This window comes from Tympanuchus pallidicinctus, unplaced genomic scaffold (genome assembly GCF_026119805.1).
Source record: "Tympanuchus pallidicinctus isolate F22 unplaced genomic scaffold, pur_lepc_1.0 scaffold1, whole genome shotgun sequence".
NCBI lineage: Eukaryota > Metazoa > Chordata > Aves > Galliformes > Phasianidae > Tympanuchus > Tympanuchus pallidicinctus.
Genome location: NW_026294618.1, coordinates 51,649,640 through 51,669,333, shown reverse-complemented (window position 1 = coordinate 51,669,333; position 19,694 = coordinate 51,649,640). Strand labels below are relative to the sequence as shown.

The window sequence follows — 19,694 nt, the reverse complement described above, 5'->3', positions numbered from 1 at the left end:
ACAAGTAATTAAATCACAAATGCAACTGGTTTGCCATTTTGTATTTTCACAGTAAAAAAGGAGGGGAGATGGTTCATCATTAAATTCAATTGGATTTGATATAACTGGTGTCATAATTGCAGTGAAGAACCTCTTCTGACCTCATTCAGTTACTTCTTTTGAACACTTTTTTTTTTTTTTTTTTTTTTTACAGGTGCATTGTTGTAGGGCTGAATTCTGATGTACTTCTAGGTATGGATTTTCAGGGTGATATTGTAAGACCCATTAACAAGTTCACACAGACTTTGAAAATTGTATCTTGAAAAATAGCTTTGTGCTTTTATTCAGATTCTAGCTTTTAATTTATCATGTCCTTTTCTACCTTGAATGTATCAGTCAAATGTATTAATGTAAATTCCTTGGAACAGACTACAGCAATTTTTAACCTATACATAGATTAAGGGCTAGCTTTATGTCTTGAATTAAATTGCATTTCTTAACAGTTTTTTATTAAGGCAAACAAGTCTTGGATAAATTGAAATGTATCAAGTTATGCTTATCACTGTGGACTGTACATATTTACTGCCTTAAATATATAGATGGTAGCCTTAAAATAGTGCCTCCATGGTACCTCTATGAAGAATGACACTTGTGTTTTTCCTTATTATTATCCCCGCACCCCTCACTTAAAATGATTGGTCTCCTATCCATTATGCTAATCTCTAAAATTAATCATTGCATGCAAATCTAAAGACAGTATTCTAACCTTGAGGAAGTAGTGGATGTTCTTCACCGGTGGGCATCTGAAAAGAAACACTTTCAGATTCAAGTCAGCTTCAAACTGGGCTGAAGTTTTAAACTACTTGCTCTGAGTTTTATTTATATTAATTGGGGAACGGCTGACGAATAGTTAACTTGTAAGCTATCTTAATATCTATTCTATAATGGCTAAGGGCTAGCAGTTAGCTTTTTGATTTTGTTCTTTTTTTTTCCCCTCAAAACTGTCTCGTACTAACAAAAGATGGTATCTTCTGCCTGTGCGCCTTGCTTCTCTTGCGTATGGCTAGTCCCCCTGACTGGAGATGCTAACAGAGAGTGAAGTGTTTCTTACCAGTTAGTAGTGATATATTTGTTTTATGAAATGTGCTTCAAGCTCTGTTTATCTTTATTTTTGAAAGCCGTCTTTAGAACATTTTAAATAATCCTAGAACCACATTTCCTCCCTCAACATTGTATAGTTCAACCCTTTAAAATTAGCAGAATATTTTCAGTAAAGTTGAAATAACCAAAGTGGTTGCCTCTGCGTGTGCACATGTGTGCATAGTATGCATATACTTATTTCCCACTATCTACTAAAGGTTAGTATGTAGGTTTAAAAAATAGTTATAAATATATACGCACAGTCTTCTATATAATATGCCCATGGTCGAAGTGCATGTTATAAAAAAAAGGGGAAAGCATAAAGTGATAAATGTTGTCTTGTCAAATATTTGATTTTCTTTCTGTCCCTTAGCCTTTCATTAGCTTTTTGTTTTGTAAATAAGATTCCCTTTCTATGCTTAAGCTAAAAGCTTTGGAGCTTGAAAAATAATCCGTGTGCTATTAACGGGCTTGTCCCTTCTATGGATACTTTAAAAATGCAGTGTTAAAATTCATGGAATCTTTTAACACAGCAGCTCTACTTTTGAGCTGCTCAGTTAGCAGCAGCCAGGAAACTTGAATCACTTAGTCACTGTTGCAGCTAAGCCTTTTGCTATTTGGCTTATCTCGGCAAGGAAGTTGTCTGATTTCATTTGTAAAATAGCCATGACTAAATGTGGTCTTCTAGGGAAAGGTTAAAGTTCTTTTGCATTAGGAAGTGTTATACCTTTCCACACATGTAATATTTGCTTAAAGGAATTAATATTTGCTTCTAGTGGAATCCTCAGTTGAGCTGAAGTCTACTTGTTCTCATGGTGGATTAAGACAGGTAGGCTAATCATCTGCTGCCCATCGCAGTCGGGTGATTACAGTCTCCAGCTGTTAGTTCCACCTTTCAGCTCTCAAATCCTCTGGTTTCACCTGGCTGCTCTTACACTAAGTCGATGAAATACAGATTTATTAAAAAAAAAAAGATGAAGGTACTCTTTATTTTTGAAAGAAGGCAATCTGGCATAGAAAATGCATATATTTCTTTGTTCCTGTTGTTTAGATTAAGAAATGGGGAAATGTAAGATATGTGACTTAGTAGCAGTCAGGAAAGGGAAAGTGATGGGAACAGTGAGCAGATTTCCTGTGATAGTCTGCAGTTCAAGCCCAGAGCTTTACGAAGTGTTTTCTGAAGTCCTCACCAACTCTGTGTGATTATGTTTGCCTTCTGTGATTGTCTTCTGGGTGGTTATGCTGATCTGTACTAGCTTGTTTGGGACTCATGTTCTTCCCTTAATGAAGGGCATGAATGAGCTTGTATGGCCATGAAAGGAAAGATTTATGTGCTATGTAAGCAGATCCTTCCTCTTTATGACAACAACAAAGCCCTTTATTTCATACAGTAGTAGGAAGTTTTATGGGAGTAGGAAATTTACTAGGGACATGGTGGTACCTGTGGAGAAGATGCCTGAATAATCTGTTCTTACTGGGCTGTAAAAACTTGTTTGCACATACTATGTGTTGCTGCCAGAACTGGAGGTTGTTTCTGTCTTCCTCATTTGTATTTTCTTGGTGATATTAGAGGAAGGAATGGTGGCTGAAGAGGGTACACCTTGTCAAGAATTGTTTCTGCTTGTTGGCATCAGCAGAATGGGTCTTGCATCAGTAGATGTGCCGTTAGGACAGATTTGACAGGTTAGAATGCCTGTTGGTGTTGTTTTCCTTTTGTTCAAGTTCGGCAACTAATGTACTGGAAGGTACGCTGGCAGATCACTTAAATGAGAGTTATATATTTGTGTGGTTAGAAAGATGATCTGGGATGTACTTGACAGATTGGAGTGGACCTCCAGTGGAGAGATGCCATTACCAGTGGTTTATATTTGTGAGAGTGTATAGACTATTTTCAACACATTTCAAATCAGTGAGGGTTTAAGCTGTGATCTCACTCAGGAACTAAAGGGAAGAGATTTGGTGCTTTCCAGAGTTCAACTAGCCTGCATAATTTCCATTAGGGTGTTTTGTACTCAGGATGACTAACTATTGAGACTGGGATTTGCAAATGTCTGAGGGGAGTTATAACAACTTTACTTGAAGCTTGCATGCACACAGAACCTCATATAGATTTATTAGATTGCATTTCTGTTTGACATGTTCAGTGAAACTGAGGAGCTTCTTAAGGAATAAGATGAGTAATCTGTGAAAATGCTTCTGGAGGCAAAGCATTCTCTTTGTATAGATAGCAGTTATTTCAGTTTTACTGTGTAGTTTGAAAGGATCCTGGTAAGAACACAGTGAAAGAATAAAGGTAAATATGAAGAATCATATTGCTTCAGCTTCTGTCAGATATTTCAGCAATTAGTTTTTATAGCAATCCTGTAAAACGGGTACAGTTGTAGGAAGCTAGCTTATATAAATGTGTGACTTACTTTGAGTGGACAAAAACAAGTTGAAATAAACTACTGTGAATTTCTGTGAAATTTGTTTTCTATGGCACAGCTAATGACTCTTGGGCCTTTTTCTTTCTGAGATCATAGCTGCTTATGTGGTTCTGGCTGAGTCCTTCAAAAGGCATTAATGGATTATATGGAAAGTTAGGTAATGCAAAACTCTGGTGTGATTAATCCAGATTCATGTTCAACTGCAGAGGAATGAAAAAAGAAATGAAGAGAGATGGAATTATCCTCTTGGTTTTGCACAGGTTTTTCTCCTTGTGGCAGCTGTAGCATCAAGATCACACACAGCTTTTTTCACCTAGTTCCCGTATTGGTTTAGTCCTTCAGAAATAGAAGAATGAATCTCGCTGTCAGTTTCATGACTGGGGATTGATAAAAAATAATTAAAATATTGCTTACATAAACAGAATTGGTTTAAACCTTAGTAGATAATGCTGCGTTCAACCTTAAAGGAAATTTCTAACATAATCAGAATTAAAGCAGTATTGTTCAAAACCACAGTAAGTTGTTAATGTAGGATCTTCCACAAACTATTAAAAACTATATTATTTTCCTCCAGATCCCCCTTTCAAGTTTGAGGAAGGATCAGTTAATGGTCATATTCTGTTTAAAAATTGCAAGGCAGAATGTGGTTATGGAACAGTCTTCTGTGAAGATACTCAAAGAGTGAAGAAGAACTAGCGTTGACTCATAGATTGCATAATTAGGTCACATATAGCATAATTTATCTTTCATTTTTTCATTCCCCAGGGCCTCGCAAAATTGTTTTGTATCTTGAAACATGTTTAATGGAGCTATTTAAAAGCAGAAATCTTATATTTAGGAGCCACACTTGTATCATGGGATACTACCAAATGAACCAAAATCACTGAGATCAGAGTCTCATTCTAAATATTTAAAAACAACTTTCAAGAACATCACTTTTACTCATTTTATTGAGAAGATTTAATATGCTGAAAAGCTTAATGGGGCCAAAGTGTTACTTTGAGATTTTGTGGATACGTACAGGCTTTTGGAATCACAGTTGTAAGCACTGTTCCATTTTGTTTTGTTGTTTTGTTTGTTTGTTTTTCCAGAATTTTCCAGTATTCTGACTAGCTGTCACAGCTGAAAGAATACTTGGGCAGAGTTGTTACAAGAGAACAGACCTCATCAATTGCACAGGCAGGACCAGATTCCTTCAATTTGATGTTGTTTGGGATAGGAAGAAGCCAGTTCAGATGGAAATTAGCAATATTTACATATTTACATTAAAAACAAACAAGCAGAAAAAGTTCAAGAAGATAGTATGAAATGATTGCTTGTTGATACTGCATGTGATTTTTGAGTGTTCTAGCAGTTACTGAATATGATTAGATTAGGTTGGGCCTGAGCTGTTTTCAGGTGCGTGATAATTTATCTTTTGGAGAGTTCTGATTCTGTAACAGATGTTTTTGGTAATTTCTTGTGGATCAGACTAGAGAAAGGAAAATGAATTGTAAATCTTTTTTTTTTTTTTTTTTTCATTTCCCTTTTTCTTAGTAGCACTTCTTTTCCTACAGCTTCTCTGTACAGCTAAAGGAATAGGTATTTGAACAAGTTGTCACAGGATAACATAGGGCATGAACTCCTAGTATGCCAAGGATTGTAGCAACTGTGTACTCAGTGTATGCTATGGTACCTGTGGAGACAACTTAGTTTATAGTAGATTATGTTGAAACAGGTTTTAATGAATAGCCAAGGAGGCAGGAACAGAACAGACAGAACAAATGCAACCAGATTGGCCTATGGTAGGTTTTTTTTTTTGTTGTTGTTGTTGTTGCAATGTAGCACATAGTTGAAGAGGATATACTGAGAAGCAGCAGCAGAAAGAGATAAGAGAAGAGAAGAAGGGCTGGGACTGTACTCTCTGCCTATGATCATGTGTAGGAGGTGGTAGCAATACCCCTTGTTATTTCTACTGCAAAAACAACAGTTAAAAATAGTTCTACACTTCGGATCAAATACAAAATGGCACTACCTTTGTGGTCTTCTATGGAAGTTCTTTGAGAAGATCTATTACATCGAAGCTAATCTTTGTAATGCATTTTTAAGTTTTGTGATGTTTTGAAAAAAAAGAGAAAAATGAGATAATGTGAGTTTGTGTGTAAGATTTACAAGCATAGGATTATAAAAATGACGCTAGTAGAAAGAATTAAGACTGTCCTCTTGAACCCAACGTAGTCAGACATGGGATTTTTAAAAATCTTTTTAGAGTAGAAGAAGGTTTTTTTGTTTGTATTTAGAAAGTGATCATGAACATGTGATTTCTGGATGCCTGTCATGTCTCCCTTATCTGTTTATTGTGTATTGATAGCTTTACAGGAGTTCTACTAGTACTGCTTTCATCACGTGTTAGAAAATGCATGGAATGAAGAAACTGAATAGAGGTGGTGATGATAATAGGAGAAGGTGTATGGCTTAAAAATAATAGTAATAAAAAAAACCAGTCTCATGAACAACCTGTAATATGTATGAAAAATTCAGTGTTAAAAGTCTTGATGCAGCTACATCTGTGATGTAAATTCAGACTTTTCGAAAGGTAATTTAAAGCAGCCTTAAATGAGGACAGTACTCCACGTGTGGATTTGCATTTAGAGTGCAAATTCTTGTGTTTTTGTTACATCATGTCTTATTTTCTACCGGATTACTGAAGGATGATTTCAACTGTGTTTTGCTTCTTGAGAGAGTGCTTAGCTGTTATGATTTTATCTTAGTTTATTTATTTATTTCCAATTGTCAGCTAAAACTCCCAGAGTAGTTAAAAGCAGCTCTTTCAGGGGACCTTCTTGAGCTAGGAAGCATTGCTCAGACCAGACACAGCTCTTCTCAGGTAGCTGAACTATTTTGTTAGGGTGCAGAAATTTCACTTTGCACTGTACTAAAGGTCAGATTTTTATTTTTATTTTCCAGGAGTTCTTGTAATACTTAGGAGTTATCAGTAGGAAGAGTTTAGAGAGCTTTCTTTATGTGGAGAAACCTGACCTATGAGAAAAATAGCAAATGGAGTTTCCACCTGCATTGTCATTTATTACAGAAATCTTTCCCTTTTCTAGTCCTCCCTACTTAATTTTATGATATCTCTGCTAAGCCCCTGTCTCCTGTTCATTTTAGCTGATTCTCTACCAAAGAGTTTACTAAAACTTCTGTCTCGTAGCTGACATGAAGGTTAGGATTTTCCAGGCAGTTTAAGAGGATCTTGTTTCTTTAGGATAATGGGCATTTGAATTCTGCTAGGGGCTTCTGGAATTGAAGAAGTGTTCTCCTGTGTTTTGCCTTGAACCCCAAATTATTACTGCACCCTTGGTGGAAGGAACTTTCTCAGCAGACTTGTTGATGTGGCAGCAGACATACGGAGTGAGAATTCACTACTGAAGTGGTAAAACTTTGACTTTATGTAGAGAATCTTGGAAAACATCAAGATTTGTACTACTTAGACTGCAGTATGTATTTCTCTCATTTTCTGTTTTTGAATTCAGAGAGAGGCTTTTAGTTTACTGTCTTAGTTTACAGCCTTCGCATGCAAGTAAAATATTTCGTCTGCATTTAGGAATTCTGTTTTTAAATCCTTTCAAATTGTAATAGATGCTTGCTTTCAGAATTAAAAAAAGCACAAGATAAAACACTGTATCTGATATAAGGCCACTATTTGCCAAGGAGATATTGAAATTCTAAACAGTGTACATGGCATGCTAAGTGCCTTACTTGATCTGACTGTATGACTGCCAAATGTTTCAAAGGAGTCATCTTTCATAAGTCTGATTCCTCTAGTAAGCTTCTGGGGAGAGTGCATCAGGCTATATAGTTAACTTTTGGTGATATGTATTACACTTGGTGTAACTTACTGAGGTAATTAAGTTATTTACATTGCATTTTTGAGTGGCAGGTGTTTGCTACCTGGAAACAAAGCCCTTCTCTTTGAGCATGTGGACTGTCTCTTTGCAGGCTAGCACAAGAGTGGCAGAGCACAGTACTATGCTGTCTGCAGGAGCTTGGGGAAATCCTGAAGGGTGCATGCCAGTATTTTTCTACACTTGGTCAACAGGAGGTAAATAACAGTTAGAAGGAAGAGTGGTTTTATAGGCATAAAAAGCAGTGGTGGTAGTTTTCTTTCTGTGTGTAACAGAAGGAGTTTAATTAGATTGTGAGTTTGCACTGGGGTTTTTGGCAATTTGTTTCTCATCAAGCTATAAATCCCTTTCTTCATGCAAAACTAAAGCTTGTTTTGTTTGTACTTTTAATGAGCTACAGTTTATGGGAAAACAGAACTGCCTTCTTTCATTTATATCTGAATGACAGTGTTCTTGGGAGGGAATTGTGCTTTTCCTTCCTTTCCTTCCTTTCCTTCCTTTCCTTCCTTTTTCTTTTTATTTATTTATTTATTTATTTATTGTTTAAATAGCCCCTGTGGAGATTATTAGTTTAAACTGAATATATATTGTGGTACAGGAATTCTTTGTGGACTCTTTTTTTTTGAACAAATTGGTGGTACATATAGGGAATGCTGATTGTTGCAGGGACTTGTCTTTAAAGTAAGTAGGAATGTTGTTTTACTTGTAAAAATATAAATGTTTTGTTTACATTCACATGTTAAGCATTACAGGTATGTATTATAAAGTGAGGTAAGAGACATTACTAGGCTGATTGAATGTACTTGTTTTCAGAGCAGTTACTACCTTTCAGTTAGGGATCATCTGGAAAACTTTACAAACTTAAAGTTTCAAAGTAACTTTGAAAATAGAAAAATTAAGCTAAACTCCTCATCAGTGTTGTTAACTGCAGATTATGTGCTTTCAGTCTTCCAGCTGAAGTTAATGGATTACCTAGTTAATAAAGTTACCTAATGACTTACCCTGAACTTGTTGACCGTGGCTGGGAAGGGATCACGTTAGATGACAGCAGTGGCTGAGGGAGGTCCTTCTCTCAGCAAGGCTGGTGTTGGGGTTTGGTACTTTTCCATTAGCTGGAAGGCAGATACAGCTGTCATGGCACTGGATGCTTTGTCTTATATTTTTATTTCAGTGATAGGAAAGTGCCTCAGAGAATAGAAGCAAGTACAGTGCCACATGAAGTGTGACTTACACAGTGTATACCCTGACCTTAGTGATGGCAAAGCCCTGAATCTGAGCCAGCCCACTCCTCCAGCAATTTCACAGAGCTGTGACTGTATTAACTGTTGTTATGCATAGGCGAGGTTTGTATAGAGCACTACTAAATCATGGGATGCAGTCTAGATGTTTTTTTTATCTAAGCATTTAACATTTCTTGCAAATACCTGATTGAAGTAATTTACTGCTTTGATTTTTTTTTTTTTTTTTTTTTTTTTTTTTTGTAATTCTTACTTCCCTTTTGAATAGTTTAATCACTGAAAAGGTCAGATACATTGATGGAAACACTTTTAACTTCTGTCTACTGCATGAAAAATAGCTGCATACTTTATTTCTAGATTTGAAATAATAAGCTAAGAAAGAAGCATAATAGTCTAGTGAGGAATTCATGTAATTGTTTTTATTTTCTCCTGCCCCCCACATCCCATTCACACTGCTCATGTTGTTAACTTTCTATGGAGGTAAGGGCAGAGATGCTGAACTGAACTGGGCTCAATTCACCTTTGCCTTTCCTCCACTTATATGTATTCAAGTGTTCGTACTGGCTGTTCCCCACCTTTTCTGCTCTATAGATGAATATTAATGTTTTCTTGAGCAATCTGAGATGAAGTATTTGCTTGGTTCTGGCTCTCCCCTTTCCAGCCTCCCCAAACTGCTTTTTTTTTTATTCTCTTTGAAACTGTGACACATAGCAGAAGCGGGAAGCTATAAATAACACTGAGCAATGTGAAGTGATGTTGAATGTCTACAGATTTTCCTTTCACTTTTGGAATAATCTTAGTGGTTATCAGTCACAAGCAGTATATTCCAATGAAAACAATTTCTAAACTAGAATGTGTCTCTGTAATGGTGGTGTTGTAGTCCTGCATTACAAATGTGGGAATACTTTTGCCAGAAAAGAAAGGGAGAGAAGGATGAAGAATCCCAGTTGCCTTCAGTTAGCTATAAGTTTTCTAACTTTAGAGCTGAAGCAGAAAATTCTTGCAGGTTGCAAGGATGCTGGCAGGCCTTTCCTCCTTGCTTAAGCTTCTCTGGCTGAAGAGGGTGTTGCACGTTGCTGCTGCCTTGCCACAAGCCTACTTGTCTGAATTAGATGGATTAACAGCTTCCTATGCAATTTTATCAGTGAGAGGACAGGCTAAGTGGCCTTGTTCCCAGTGGATCCTCATGGGAGTGAAGAGTGGTGGCCTCCTACCCCAAGGGACAAACCCTTGAGCAAACTGAGGCTGCTGATGACTGAACAACATAATGAAGGGTCTAAATGAACTATGCTGTGGAGTGGAGAAGAGGATGAGGAGGGACTGGAGGAAGGATCTTGAGCTTCTCTCCCAGTATGTCAGCCTGTGACACTTGCTGAGTGGTGCCTTTGGGAAATAATGTGCTTTGTGGGCTCTGTCTGGCGCAGGTGGATGGGCCATGTTGTGGCTCAGAGAAGCAGAAGGCTGGAAGGTGTCCTTTTCTCCTAGAGTTAAAGAAATACTGCTGCTTAATGTAAGGGTGGACGCCTCTGATGTCCTGGTTGGCTTGGCCTTGAAATTCAGCACTCTCTGACCACTGAGGAAAGACAGCTTGCTTGATGTGACAAGCAGTGCAGGCTTGCCCAGGCTCTTCCTCCTCCTTTGTGTGTGTTGGTGAGTGATTGATGTTTTTCATTGCTGGTCGTGACAACTCGCACTATTGTACTGAGGTGAGCTAGAAAAAAGCTGTCAGGTTGCTTAAATCCCTGTGAAGTCTGGCAGCAGAGCTGCAGTGGAGGAAGAAAGAATCCAAGCAACATGAGGCTGCTTTTTCTTTTCCTCTGCTCAGCCCATGTCTTTGAGAGCATGAGGGCAGTGCCAGGCACTGCCATGTGGGAAAGTCAAGGAGTTAATGTGCTATGTCTTAGTGTTGCTACACTGGGGCTAAACAGATGGTGTAATTAGCCTACAGCAGCGAACAGCTCTTTTTCTGATAAGATAAAAGGAAGTAGTTGTGGGTGGTCGAAGAAGTCTTAAATTGGCAGGGCTTGCAGTGTGTTTACACATGTGCATGAAGTGTATGGTTATAATAGTTCATTTCCAATTGCTGTCCTCTTTTCTTTATATTTTTGTTTATCAAGTAGCTCATAAGGAAAAAAAAATATTTTGTTGAATTATTCTTCAACATTTTTGCCAAGCTCATCTGGGAGTGTGAGGGAATCAAAAATAAAAAATCCCTTTCTTGGCAGACAGCAACTGTATCTTCTTACAGTTATAGGGAAACAGAGCTCCAATGTGCCCTTCTTCCCCAGAGCGTGTGCTGGAGGTGGGCAGGGAATGGTTAGGGGCTTGAGAAGACTAGGTTGTGACAGACCCCCACATGTTCTAATTTTGAAGCCCATTCTCTTTTCATTTCTGCATCTGTCCCCCTTGAGCTTATCTTGGTTGGGATATTTTAAAATGATCAGGAATCATTATAAATAAAGTTGCAAGCAACAGTTTTGTTTATATTTTCCAAGCTAATTATATGGGTTTGGGTTGAAAAAGACAACTTGATGTAAATGAAAATTGGAGAAAAATGAATAGCAACAAAAGGGAGAGGAGGAAGGGTTGAATTGGAAAGAGACAAAACTGCTATTGGATCAAGGTTAAGATTTTGTTTCTAAGTCCTTTGTGTTGCTTTTGCATACTATGAGCAGATGTCTAAGTATTCTAGCTTTTCTAGTGCAACTATTCATGGTTTGAATCCAGATCATTAGTTAGTTGTTGTAGTAGAAATGCTAAGTCATGGTTTGAAGCAGTGATTGAGCACCTGGTGGGAAGGCAGGGCCAACATAGAGGAGCTCAGGTGTATGTAATGCCAAGATCCACACCTTCCCAGACCTCATTTAAGGGTTGGCAGTAGAGGCAAGTGTATCTTTCTGGAGATCCCTGCATATCTGAGGCCTTCCAAAGGTAAGCAGTTTCTTTCCTTTGTTTCTCTGCCCCCAGCTATTGCATTTCAGCAGATCCTCACTTGTTGCAGCCTAGGACCTTGCTACTTTACTGCCATTGCTGTGTGATCCATTGTGTTACATCTGTACTTCTGGTTTTGATTAGAAATGGCTTGTCCAGTACTTTTTTGGTTATAAAACATGTAGTATTGCTGAGTACAATATGCAGAAAAAGTGCTTTGCAGATCTTTTCTGTAATGGTTTTATGTTCTTTTTCCTATCAGGTAGTTAGGTTTGCTACATTAGTTTTATTTTCTTTGCTCATAGAGGCTCTTTCTGTTGGATTGCCATAGCTTCTTCTTGGTTTCGAAGAATTCAGTTTCTTCTGTTACCTTGCAGGAATCTGTATCCTCCTTTATCTGCTTGAAAGTATATAGAGTCCCTCAATATGTTAGGTTTTCTTCATGCCAACAAAAAAACCCCCACCAACTTTCTAATCTAAATGTAAGTCTTACTTTTCAAGTCTCCTTTTTGCCCTTGTCCTGTGAGAGGAGGTGGATGAAAAAGGCTATGGTTTGGTGGCAGCCATTTTTAAGCCTGAAAATGCTGCTTTAGGAATGTTCATGGAAATATATATATATATATATATATATATATATATATATATATATATATTTCTTCTCTCTGATTGTAACCTAAATGATGACTGTCTACAAAGTGTTTTTAAACTCTGTCATCAGAAAAAATGTAAGCTATGTTTTTATTTGTATGGAAGCAATAAAGCGAGGGAATAAAAATACTAAAGGAGTATAGAAGATTTTTATTCTAATCAAGATTTAACTGCCTGTAAGATAATTACCCTCTAGTGGCCCATTAGGGCAACCTTTTTTTTTTTTTTTTTTTTCCTTTGGGGGGGAGGGAAAGGGTAGCTTTTTTTTTTTGTTTGTTTGATTTTTAAAAACAAGATGAAATAGGCTTTCCACTAAGACTGTCTGAGTAAACATGATTACTTCATAAAGTCCAGGTATGTTTTTGTCACCACATCTTGAATGTTAGGTTGGCAAAGCATATGTTAAATGTGCTTTATTTCTGCAGATGACCAGCATTGCAGAGCTTGTGGCTCTTCTATAATCTGGTTCACTCTTGGGAAATGAATGCAACACAAGTGTATGCAGCTAATCTCTTGGCATCGGTTCCTAAGCAAATTTCTTCTAATTTTGAGTGTTCACGATGCAGCAGATGTGAATGCTAGCCTAAGTGGTCTGTGGCAGCTGGGCAGATGGGGCAAGTCAAAGGGCTTGAGTGTGAAAAGGGAAGATCTTAAAATTATCTTTATTTCTTCTTCAGGAGAGACTGAAAATTAAATAATAAGAAAATAAATAAAAGAAAAAAATAAGAAGATAGAAGAAAGAATAAGAATGCTTTTTTTTTTTTTTTTTTTTTTTTTTTTTTCTAATCTGAAGTGTTTTGTTTTCAGAATATTGCATAGAATGGAAAATGTTACGGATATTTTTTCAAGTTCATTTAATTCCTACTTTGGAGAGGACTTTAGCTCTATAGTTGACATTTAGGTACCTCATTTTAATAAATGAGGAGGAAGGTTGGATTTAGGTTAAATATCATTCCAAGTCAGCTCTTGTTTCAGGTGAAAGAAGTTTGTGGACATGTATTAAAAATGTATTTAATAAAAGCAGATGAGAGAAGATATATGCCTTTTCCTAGCTTTTTTTTTTTTTTTTTTTTTTTTAAGATTAAAAACTCCAGAAACAGTGATGGAAAAACTTCTTTCAAATAAAAATGAATTGGAAGATTTCCACAGGTGTTCACTGCATTTTTTTTTTATTTTTTTATTTTTTTTCTTTTCTGGTATTGGGAAGAATTAAAATACTGGAGGTACTGGAGTGTACATTGGAGTGGACACTGATAGTGTCCAAGTAGTTCTCTTGGTAAGTGTTCTTCTGCTACATGTTACAGTGAGTTTCAGGTAATGAATGTGCCCTCTCTACTGCTATCTTTGCTGTTACTGTTCAGCTCTTACTGCTGAGCCTCCAGCTCTCAAACTCCAGGACAAACTCAGAGTGGGTATTCTTGGTTGTTTTTTTTTTTGTTTTTGTTTTTCCCTGAGGTCTGCATAATATTATGCGAAAACTGGTGTGCTCTAGCTTCAGCAGTTGAGTTGTATTTTCTATGAGCTTAGTGTGCAATTTGTTTTTAAATAAAGACTTTTATTCAAAAAAAGGAAGTGGTGTTCTCTGTCTGTTGCAGTTTCCATGGAAATAAATAGGAGGCATTACTTTTGCAATTGAAAAATTTGTATTTTTTGGTCCCAAATACTCTCTCTAATGGACTCTTTATTTTTAAGAGAAGTCAGTGTTAGTATTTTAATTTTCTTCTACTAAAAAGTACTTAAGACAAGGCTAAGAAAAGCTGTGTCTCTGATATTTCTCTGGAAGTGATCTAATTCCATTTTCTTCTATCTTAAAGCTCTCCACACTTCACAAAACCTCCATGAAATCATTGCCAACAGTTAGAAAATATAAATCTTAGATTGATATAATAAAAAGAAAGGAATAGGAAAGATTAAAAGATGCATTTAATCAATAAACTTACCTGAAAGTAATAATACCCTTGATTTTAATATTGTATAGCTGTTCCCCTTTCTTTCGAATTCTGGCAAATGAGCCAAATGCCTGCTATGAAAGACTGAAAAAGAAATAAGACAAAAATAAGTAGTAGTACCAGTAGTCCTCTGTTGTCTGGCCTGCCACTGTGACTTGCTCCTCTTGTGCCTGGGAATATGAAGCACTGTGTTGTCACTGTTTCCTGGGAGACTAGGGCAAGGTAAAAGAGTTAATGCAAAAAAATTTTGGAAAAGCCATCTAGCTGTGATAGTGGACAGAGGTTGAGCAGAAACTCAAATGGCTTGAGCCATTTGTGCTGTGCTGTTTTAAAAAACTTAATACATTTCAAAATATTTTTTGCCTTTTTTTGGCCTGTCTTACAAGTAAAACCACCCTCTCCACAGACAGTTTAAGTACTCAGAAAAAAAGAAGGAAGACAACATACTTGGTCCTAAATTTATATAATGAAAGTGTCAATTTCAAGGGTGAAAGCTTTGTCATCAGTATAACCTTTCAACTCAACTTCTATCCTGTTTAAAAAAGCAAAACAAACAACAACAAGTAAACTGAAGCACATGATGGACCCACTATTTTATTATTATTACTACAAAGGTTTCACTGCATGTGCTGAGAGTTGTGAGGGTGGTCTTTATTAGGCTGGGAACTGTTCCTTTCTCACCCTGTGGCTTTGTGAATAGTGTGTGGAGCAGCATGGCTTGGGGAGTGTGTTGAAGCAAATGGTTGTGCCAGCAGAGTACATCTGTATGTTTCAATCTTTCATTCTAATGAGACTTTGTGTCAATAAAATGAGTTGTATAAATAAAAAACTACTGATGGTGGTAGGGAGTGTCTTAAGATAAGGGAATGAGGATGTTCTGTTTCAGCCAGAATTGCAGAACTGTGGATGACTGAGGCAACAGAATTTTATAGGAGAGTGAGAAATAAAAAGAGGATGATTCATAGGTGAGATTGTCTGAAACAGTGAATGAAAAAACTGAATCGGAAGGAAAAATAAAGGTGAAAATAAGCTTTAGAGTGAATGTGAATGGGATTATAACGAAGTTCAGGCTGGGAAAGAAAAGAAATAATACAACAGAGCCAAGAATATAGCACTGTCCTTACCAACTAGGAAACTAGGAAAGAATGCTGCCTTACAAGTGCTCAAGTAACATATCACCTGTCTTTGTAACACAGAAAAGTGTTCCCTTCCTCTCCAGCTCTGTACTCCTGTTGTCCTTGGAGATCAAGCGCCTGGTCATGGGTAGGTCGTCAGAATTTCCTTAGGAGCTTCAGTAGTGATTTCATAGCATCTTGTAAGTGGATATGCCTCTCTCTGGAAATTTTAAAACATTTCATGGCTTGTCAAAGGGAAGTTTGTCATTTTAGTTTATGTGCATTAGTTTCAGGCTGAACAAACAATAAAGTGCTTTAACCTTGTGTATTCTCATTTGATACTAAAAGGCTTTCTTGCACTTAATATAAACAAGTGTTTAGTGTTTAACTAAGGCCATTTCAAACCTATGGAAGCATTTCTATGGGTTTAATTTATGTAAGATTTATATTTAATGGATGGATGAAGAATAGTAATCTTTGTTTGAATGGCTGTAGTTTGCAGTGATGCTCTTACTATTTTTGGCTGGAGGCAGATTTCTGTAAGACTGGCTTAAAAGCACAGCATTGCACATGTTCACATTTTGAATTCTGTTTGCGTTTTTCATATTCTTTTTATATCTTGTTCTATCATGCGAAACCAAATGCTTTCTCTCTTTTTCAGAGAATACAGAAAAATTATTTTTAAAATTTCTTTTCCATCTGTTGGTTTCTCTTATTAACAAAAGCAAGACAGGGAGGTAGAAAGAAAGAGAAAAATGTATATAATACTTAATTGAACCCAACAAATAAGAGAATTTTTAATTATTTTTATTTTTTGCTTTGTTCGAAAGATTCTTTAACAGAAGAACCTAGATATACTGGTGGATAACGGGGTAACCATGCGGCCAGCAGTATGTCCTGGTGGCCAAGTATCCTGAGGTGCATTAAAAAGAATGTGGCCAGCAGATTAAGGGAGATGATTCTCCTCCTTTACTCTGCCCTGGTGAAGCCACATCTGGAATACTGTGTGCAGTTCTGGGCTCCTCAGTTTGAGAAAGACAGGGAACTTCTAGAGAGAGTCCAGCAGAGATGAGCCTGGAACAGCTCCCTTGTGAGGAAAGACTGAGCAACATGGAATTGTTCAGCCTGGAAAAGAGAAGACTGAGGAAGGAATCTTATCAATGCTTATAAATATCTGAAGTACAGATGTCAAGTGGATGTAGCTTAGCTCTTTTTAGTGGTGTCCAGGAGAAGTGGAAATGGACACACTCTAAGTCAAACTAGGTCACAGGAAGTTTTGTCCAAACACGAGAAAGAACTTATTTACTTTAAAGGTTACAGAACACTGGAACAGGCTGTGCAGAGAGGCTGTAGCCTCCTCTGGAGATAGTAAAGACGCACTTGGATGCTTTCCTGTGCAACCTACTGTAGACAATTTACTTTGTTGGGGAGTTTTGGACTAGATGATCTCCAAAGGTCCTCTCCAACCTCTGTGCTGTGTTTATGAAAAAATTCCCTTCTGTTTTAAAGATACTGAAATTGACAAAGTGAATAGAGTTGTATTAGTGATTGTTAAAATAAAAGGTGAGGCATCCTTACTAGTGGTTCTTTTTCCTCCTTCTCTAGGGGGAAAAATGGAAACGAAAGTGTTCCTAATTCTCCAGATGTCTTCTTTATTGAAAGGACTTTTAAAAGTCAATATTTCAGTATATATTAAACTGAGTTAATAGCAAGCATGCTGAAAGTTTGCCTGTAGGTATTTTCTAGCAGAATTTTAGAACACTTAAAAAGTGGTTCTAAAAGAACCAGTGGAAGTCACTAAATCTTTCTAACTAAAATTGGCTTATATTGATTTCTCTGCAACTTAAACTGGTATGTGTATGTACACAAGGAAGAAGCAGTGTTTGTGTTTTTGCTAATTCTGTGTAGAGTTGAAATTCATTAAGTGACTTGAATTTGAGTGAGTTGTCTATTAACCACTTGAGCTTTGTTTTAATTTTGAGTTAGCAATGGAAAAAGTAATTGCATGCTTGCTGATGTATGGTAGTTTTTCCAGTGGCCCGTCACAGCTTTAACTCTAGTGTTCTGATTTTGCTTGCCTAAGGGAAGAAATAAGTGGGCTGTCTGATCACCACAGTTATCTGGAATACTTAGAATATGTAGAATTTTTGACTTTCTCCTTTTGTGTAATATCTGGGAACCTTGCATTGTGTATGTGTTGTGACACTGGAAAGGTAAGTGTGTTACATTTTGAAGATGTTACATGTCTTCCTGCTCTTTTTATTTTTTAACCAACCAGTTTTGGTTTATTCTTTATTTTTCTTACATGCATTTGAAATATGAATCCTTAAAAAAACCAAAAACCAAAAAAAAAAAAAACCACAACAAAAAAAAACCCCAACAACAACAAAAAACAAACCTACAGAGTACTCAAGGAATGGTAATATGCAGGATATGTGCTATGATCATTTCAGGTCAGGTTGCCTGAGATGGATTATAGGTGTAGAGTGAAACAAGTCTGCTTTCACAAACTTTGAGTTTGCACTATATAATTGTGAGAATGAGGTCAAGCCCTTCATTTAGAGTACAGCAGGTTTCTGCAGGAATCTTCTGTTAACAGGGAGAACAAGCTGAGTGAGAGATGAAGATGAAGGTTGTGAAACCTCTGTTCTTGTCTGCGTGTCCTTTTGATGCTTTTGTGTGGCCTGATCCTTCTCTGGTTGAACACACTAAGATAGCTTTTACAGAACTTTGTCTTGAAAGCATTTACGAAAGCATTTACATGACATAGACTCCCTTTTATGAGATGAGTACACCTGAAATAACACTTCACGTGATATTGATTGTGGAAGGTGGGTTTTATGAAGATAGCTTTGTTAGGTACCTTGCAAATTTTCTTGTTACTGTTGGAATGTAGAATGGGTTCCTGTTTAAGGAAAACAAGACCTTTCTTAAATATCTTTATTTTGAATTTGTGTTCTTGATTTGCAATTCATTATTTATGAGTTGGGCTAGGTATTGAACTTGAGGGGGAGAAGGAAATTAGTAGTTTCAGGGTCATGTAACATGGCTAATTTCAAGGCTTGTAATTTAGTTTAAATTGAAATCTAAATACACTTAAATAGATGGGCTGCCAGTTAATCTTGCAGCCCAGACATACCAGCCTTCTGATACTTGCTGTCTGCATGAAAGCCTTCTCAGTGCTTGAGACCAGCGCAGTGCAAGGCTTGGTTGCAAGTCTTGCTACTGTGTTACATATTGTATTCAGTAATTTAGAAGTTGGGTTCTGTAGAACTAGTAGTTAAATAAATTCAGGCCTGTAAGTGTTTAGATGATCACATAGTATGGAGGGACAGCCCTTTGTAAGTGAGAAGGAAAGGTGGTGGCTGGGCAGAATGGCTGCAGAGAGACTGAAGGCAAGTGGATGCGATAGATCTCCAGCTGTGCTCCTGGTACCAAAGGATTTAGAGGGCCTTTGGGATCTCCAGATTGCAAACTGGTGCTGTAGATACTGCTGAGATCTTATGAGTAGTTCCTGAGTAGTAAGGAGCATGGGTGGATTCATCTGCTTGGATCAAGCCCAGTCTATTCAGACAGTGTGACTTCGTAAGCCCTGCGGTTGTGACAGTGTTTCTCCTATGGTTTTCGTGGGCCCAGCTTAAGCCATTGAAATCTAAATGTAGATCAGTTTTTCTCCTGCTGTGGTGTAGTTATTTATGTATAGGTGTATATATATTTAAAAAGGCAAGTGGCCACTATATATTGGTGTTTGCTGCCAGCAGATGTTTAGGCTTGAAAAGGAAACATGAAGCAAAATGCTAAGGTGGATGGTGTTTATTTGCAAGAAAGTGGTGGTAATTGAAAGGAGAGGCTCATCACTATAAGAAACAGTTTTCTTAAGAGCCAGAAGGTTTGTATGGCAAGTAGTGTTTATCTCTGTTGCAGAACTTCATCTTTCCTTATGTTTAGTAACTTACTGCATAAAGGCAAGTAGATGGCACTTTCAAAGGGGAACAAACAAAGGTGATTAAATGAAGAAATGCTTTCAGCTTATTTTAGAAAAGAATAATTTTTATATTTAACATTCCTCAAGAATATTTCCCTTTTGCAATTTGTGAGAACTTACTTTGTCTAGTTGATTTTGGCTTAAAAATGTATGTTAAAGTATATTAAAAACCAGAATGGAAAAGAATTCTGATGCCTGCTATCTGAATATTCAAGTCTGCTTGTGTGGTGTGAACTATCAGCATACAGTGTTCTAACTTATAGCTCACCACAGACTCAAGTCTGTTAAAATAGTTTTAAGTGACCAAGCTTCTTTTAAAAATATATTCTGGCATGAGTTTATGCTGATAATGATTGCTGTTAATGTTGTTTCTTCCACAGTAATAAGGATGCCTTACCT

At 37.0% G+C, this 19,694-nt stretch overlaps 1 protein-coding gene across 8 annotated transcripts in view; it reads left to right on the top strand.

Annotated features, from left to right (window-relative positions):
* The window catches only part of PTPRK (protein tyrosine phosphatase receptor type K), a 393,137-nt gene that overhangs the window by 35,060 nt on the left and 338,383 nt on the right, over positions 1 to 19,694 (top strand). For 7 of the 8 annotated variants that reach the window (XM_052698920.1, XM_052698873.1, XM_052698912.1 and 4 more), the window contains exon 1: positions 7,488 to 7,626. The exons of the other annotated variant lie outside the window; for it this stretch is intronic. In XM_052698920.1, coding sequence (XP_052554880.1) covers positions 7,503 to 7,626 — 124 coding nt within the window. In that variant the 5' untranslated portion in view covers positions 7,488 to 7,502. Of the gene's footprint in view, positions 1 to 7,487; positions 7,627 to 19,694 lie in introns of those variants that run through there. 8 annotated transcript variants of the gene reach the window in all.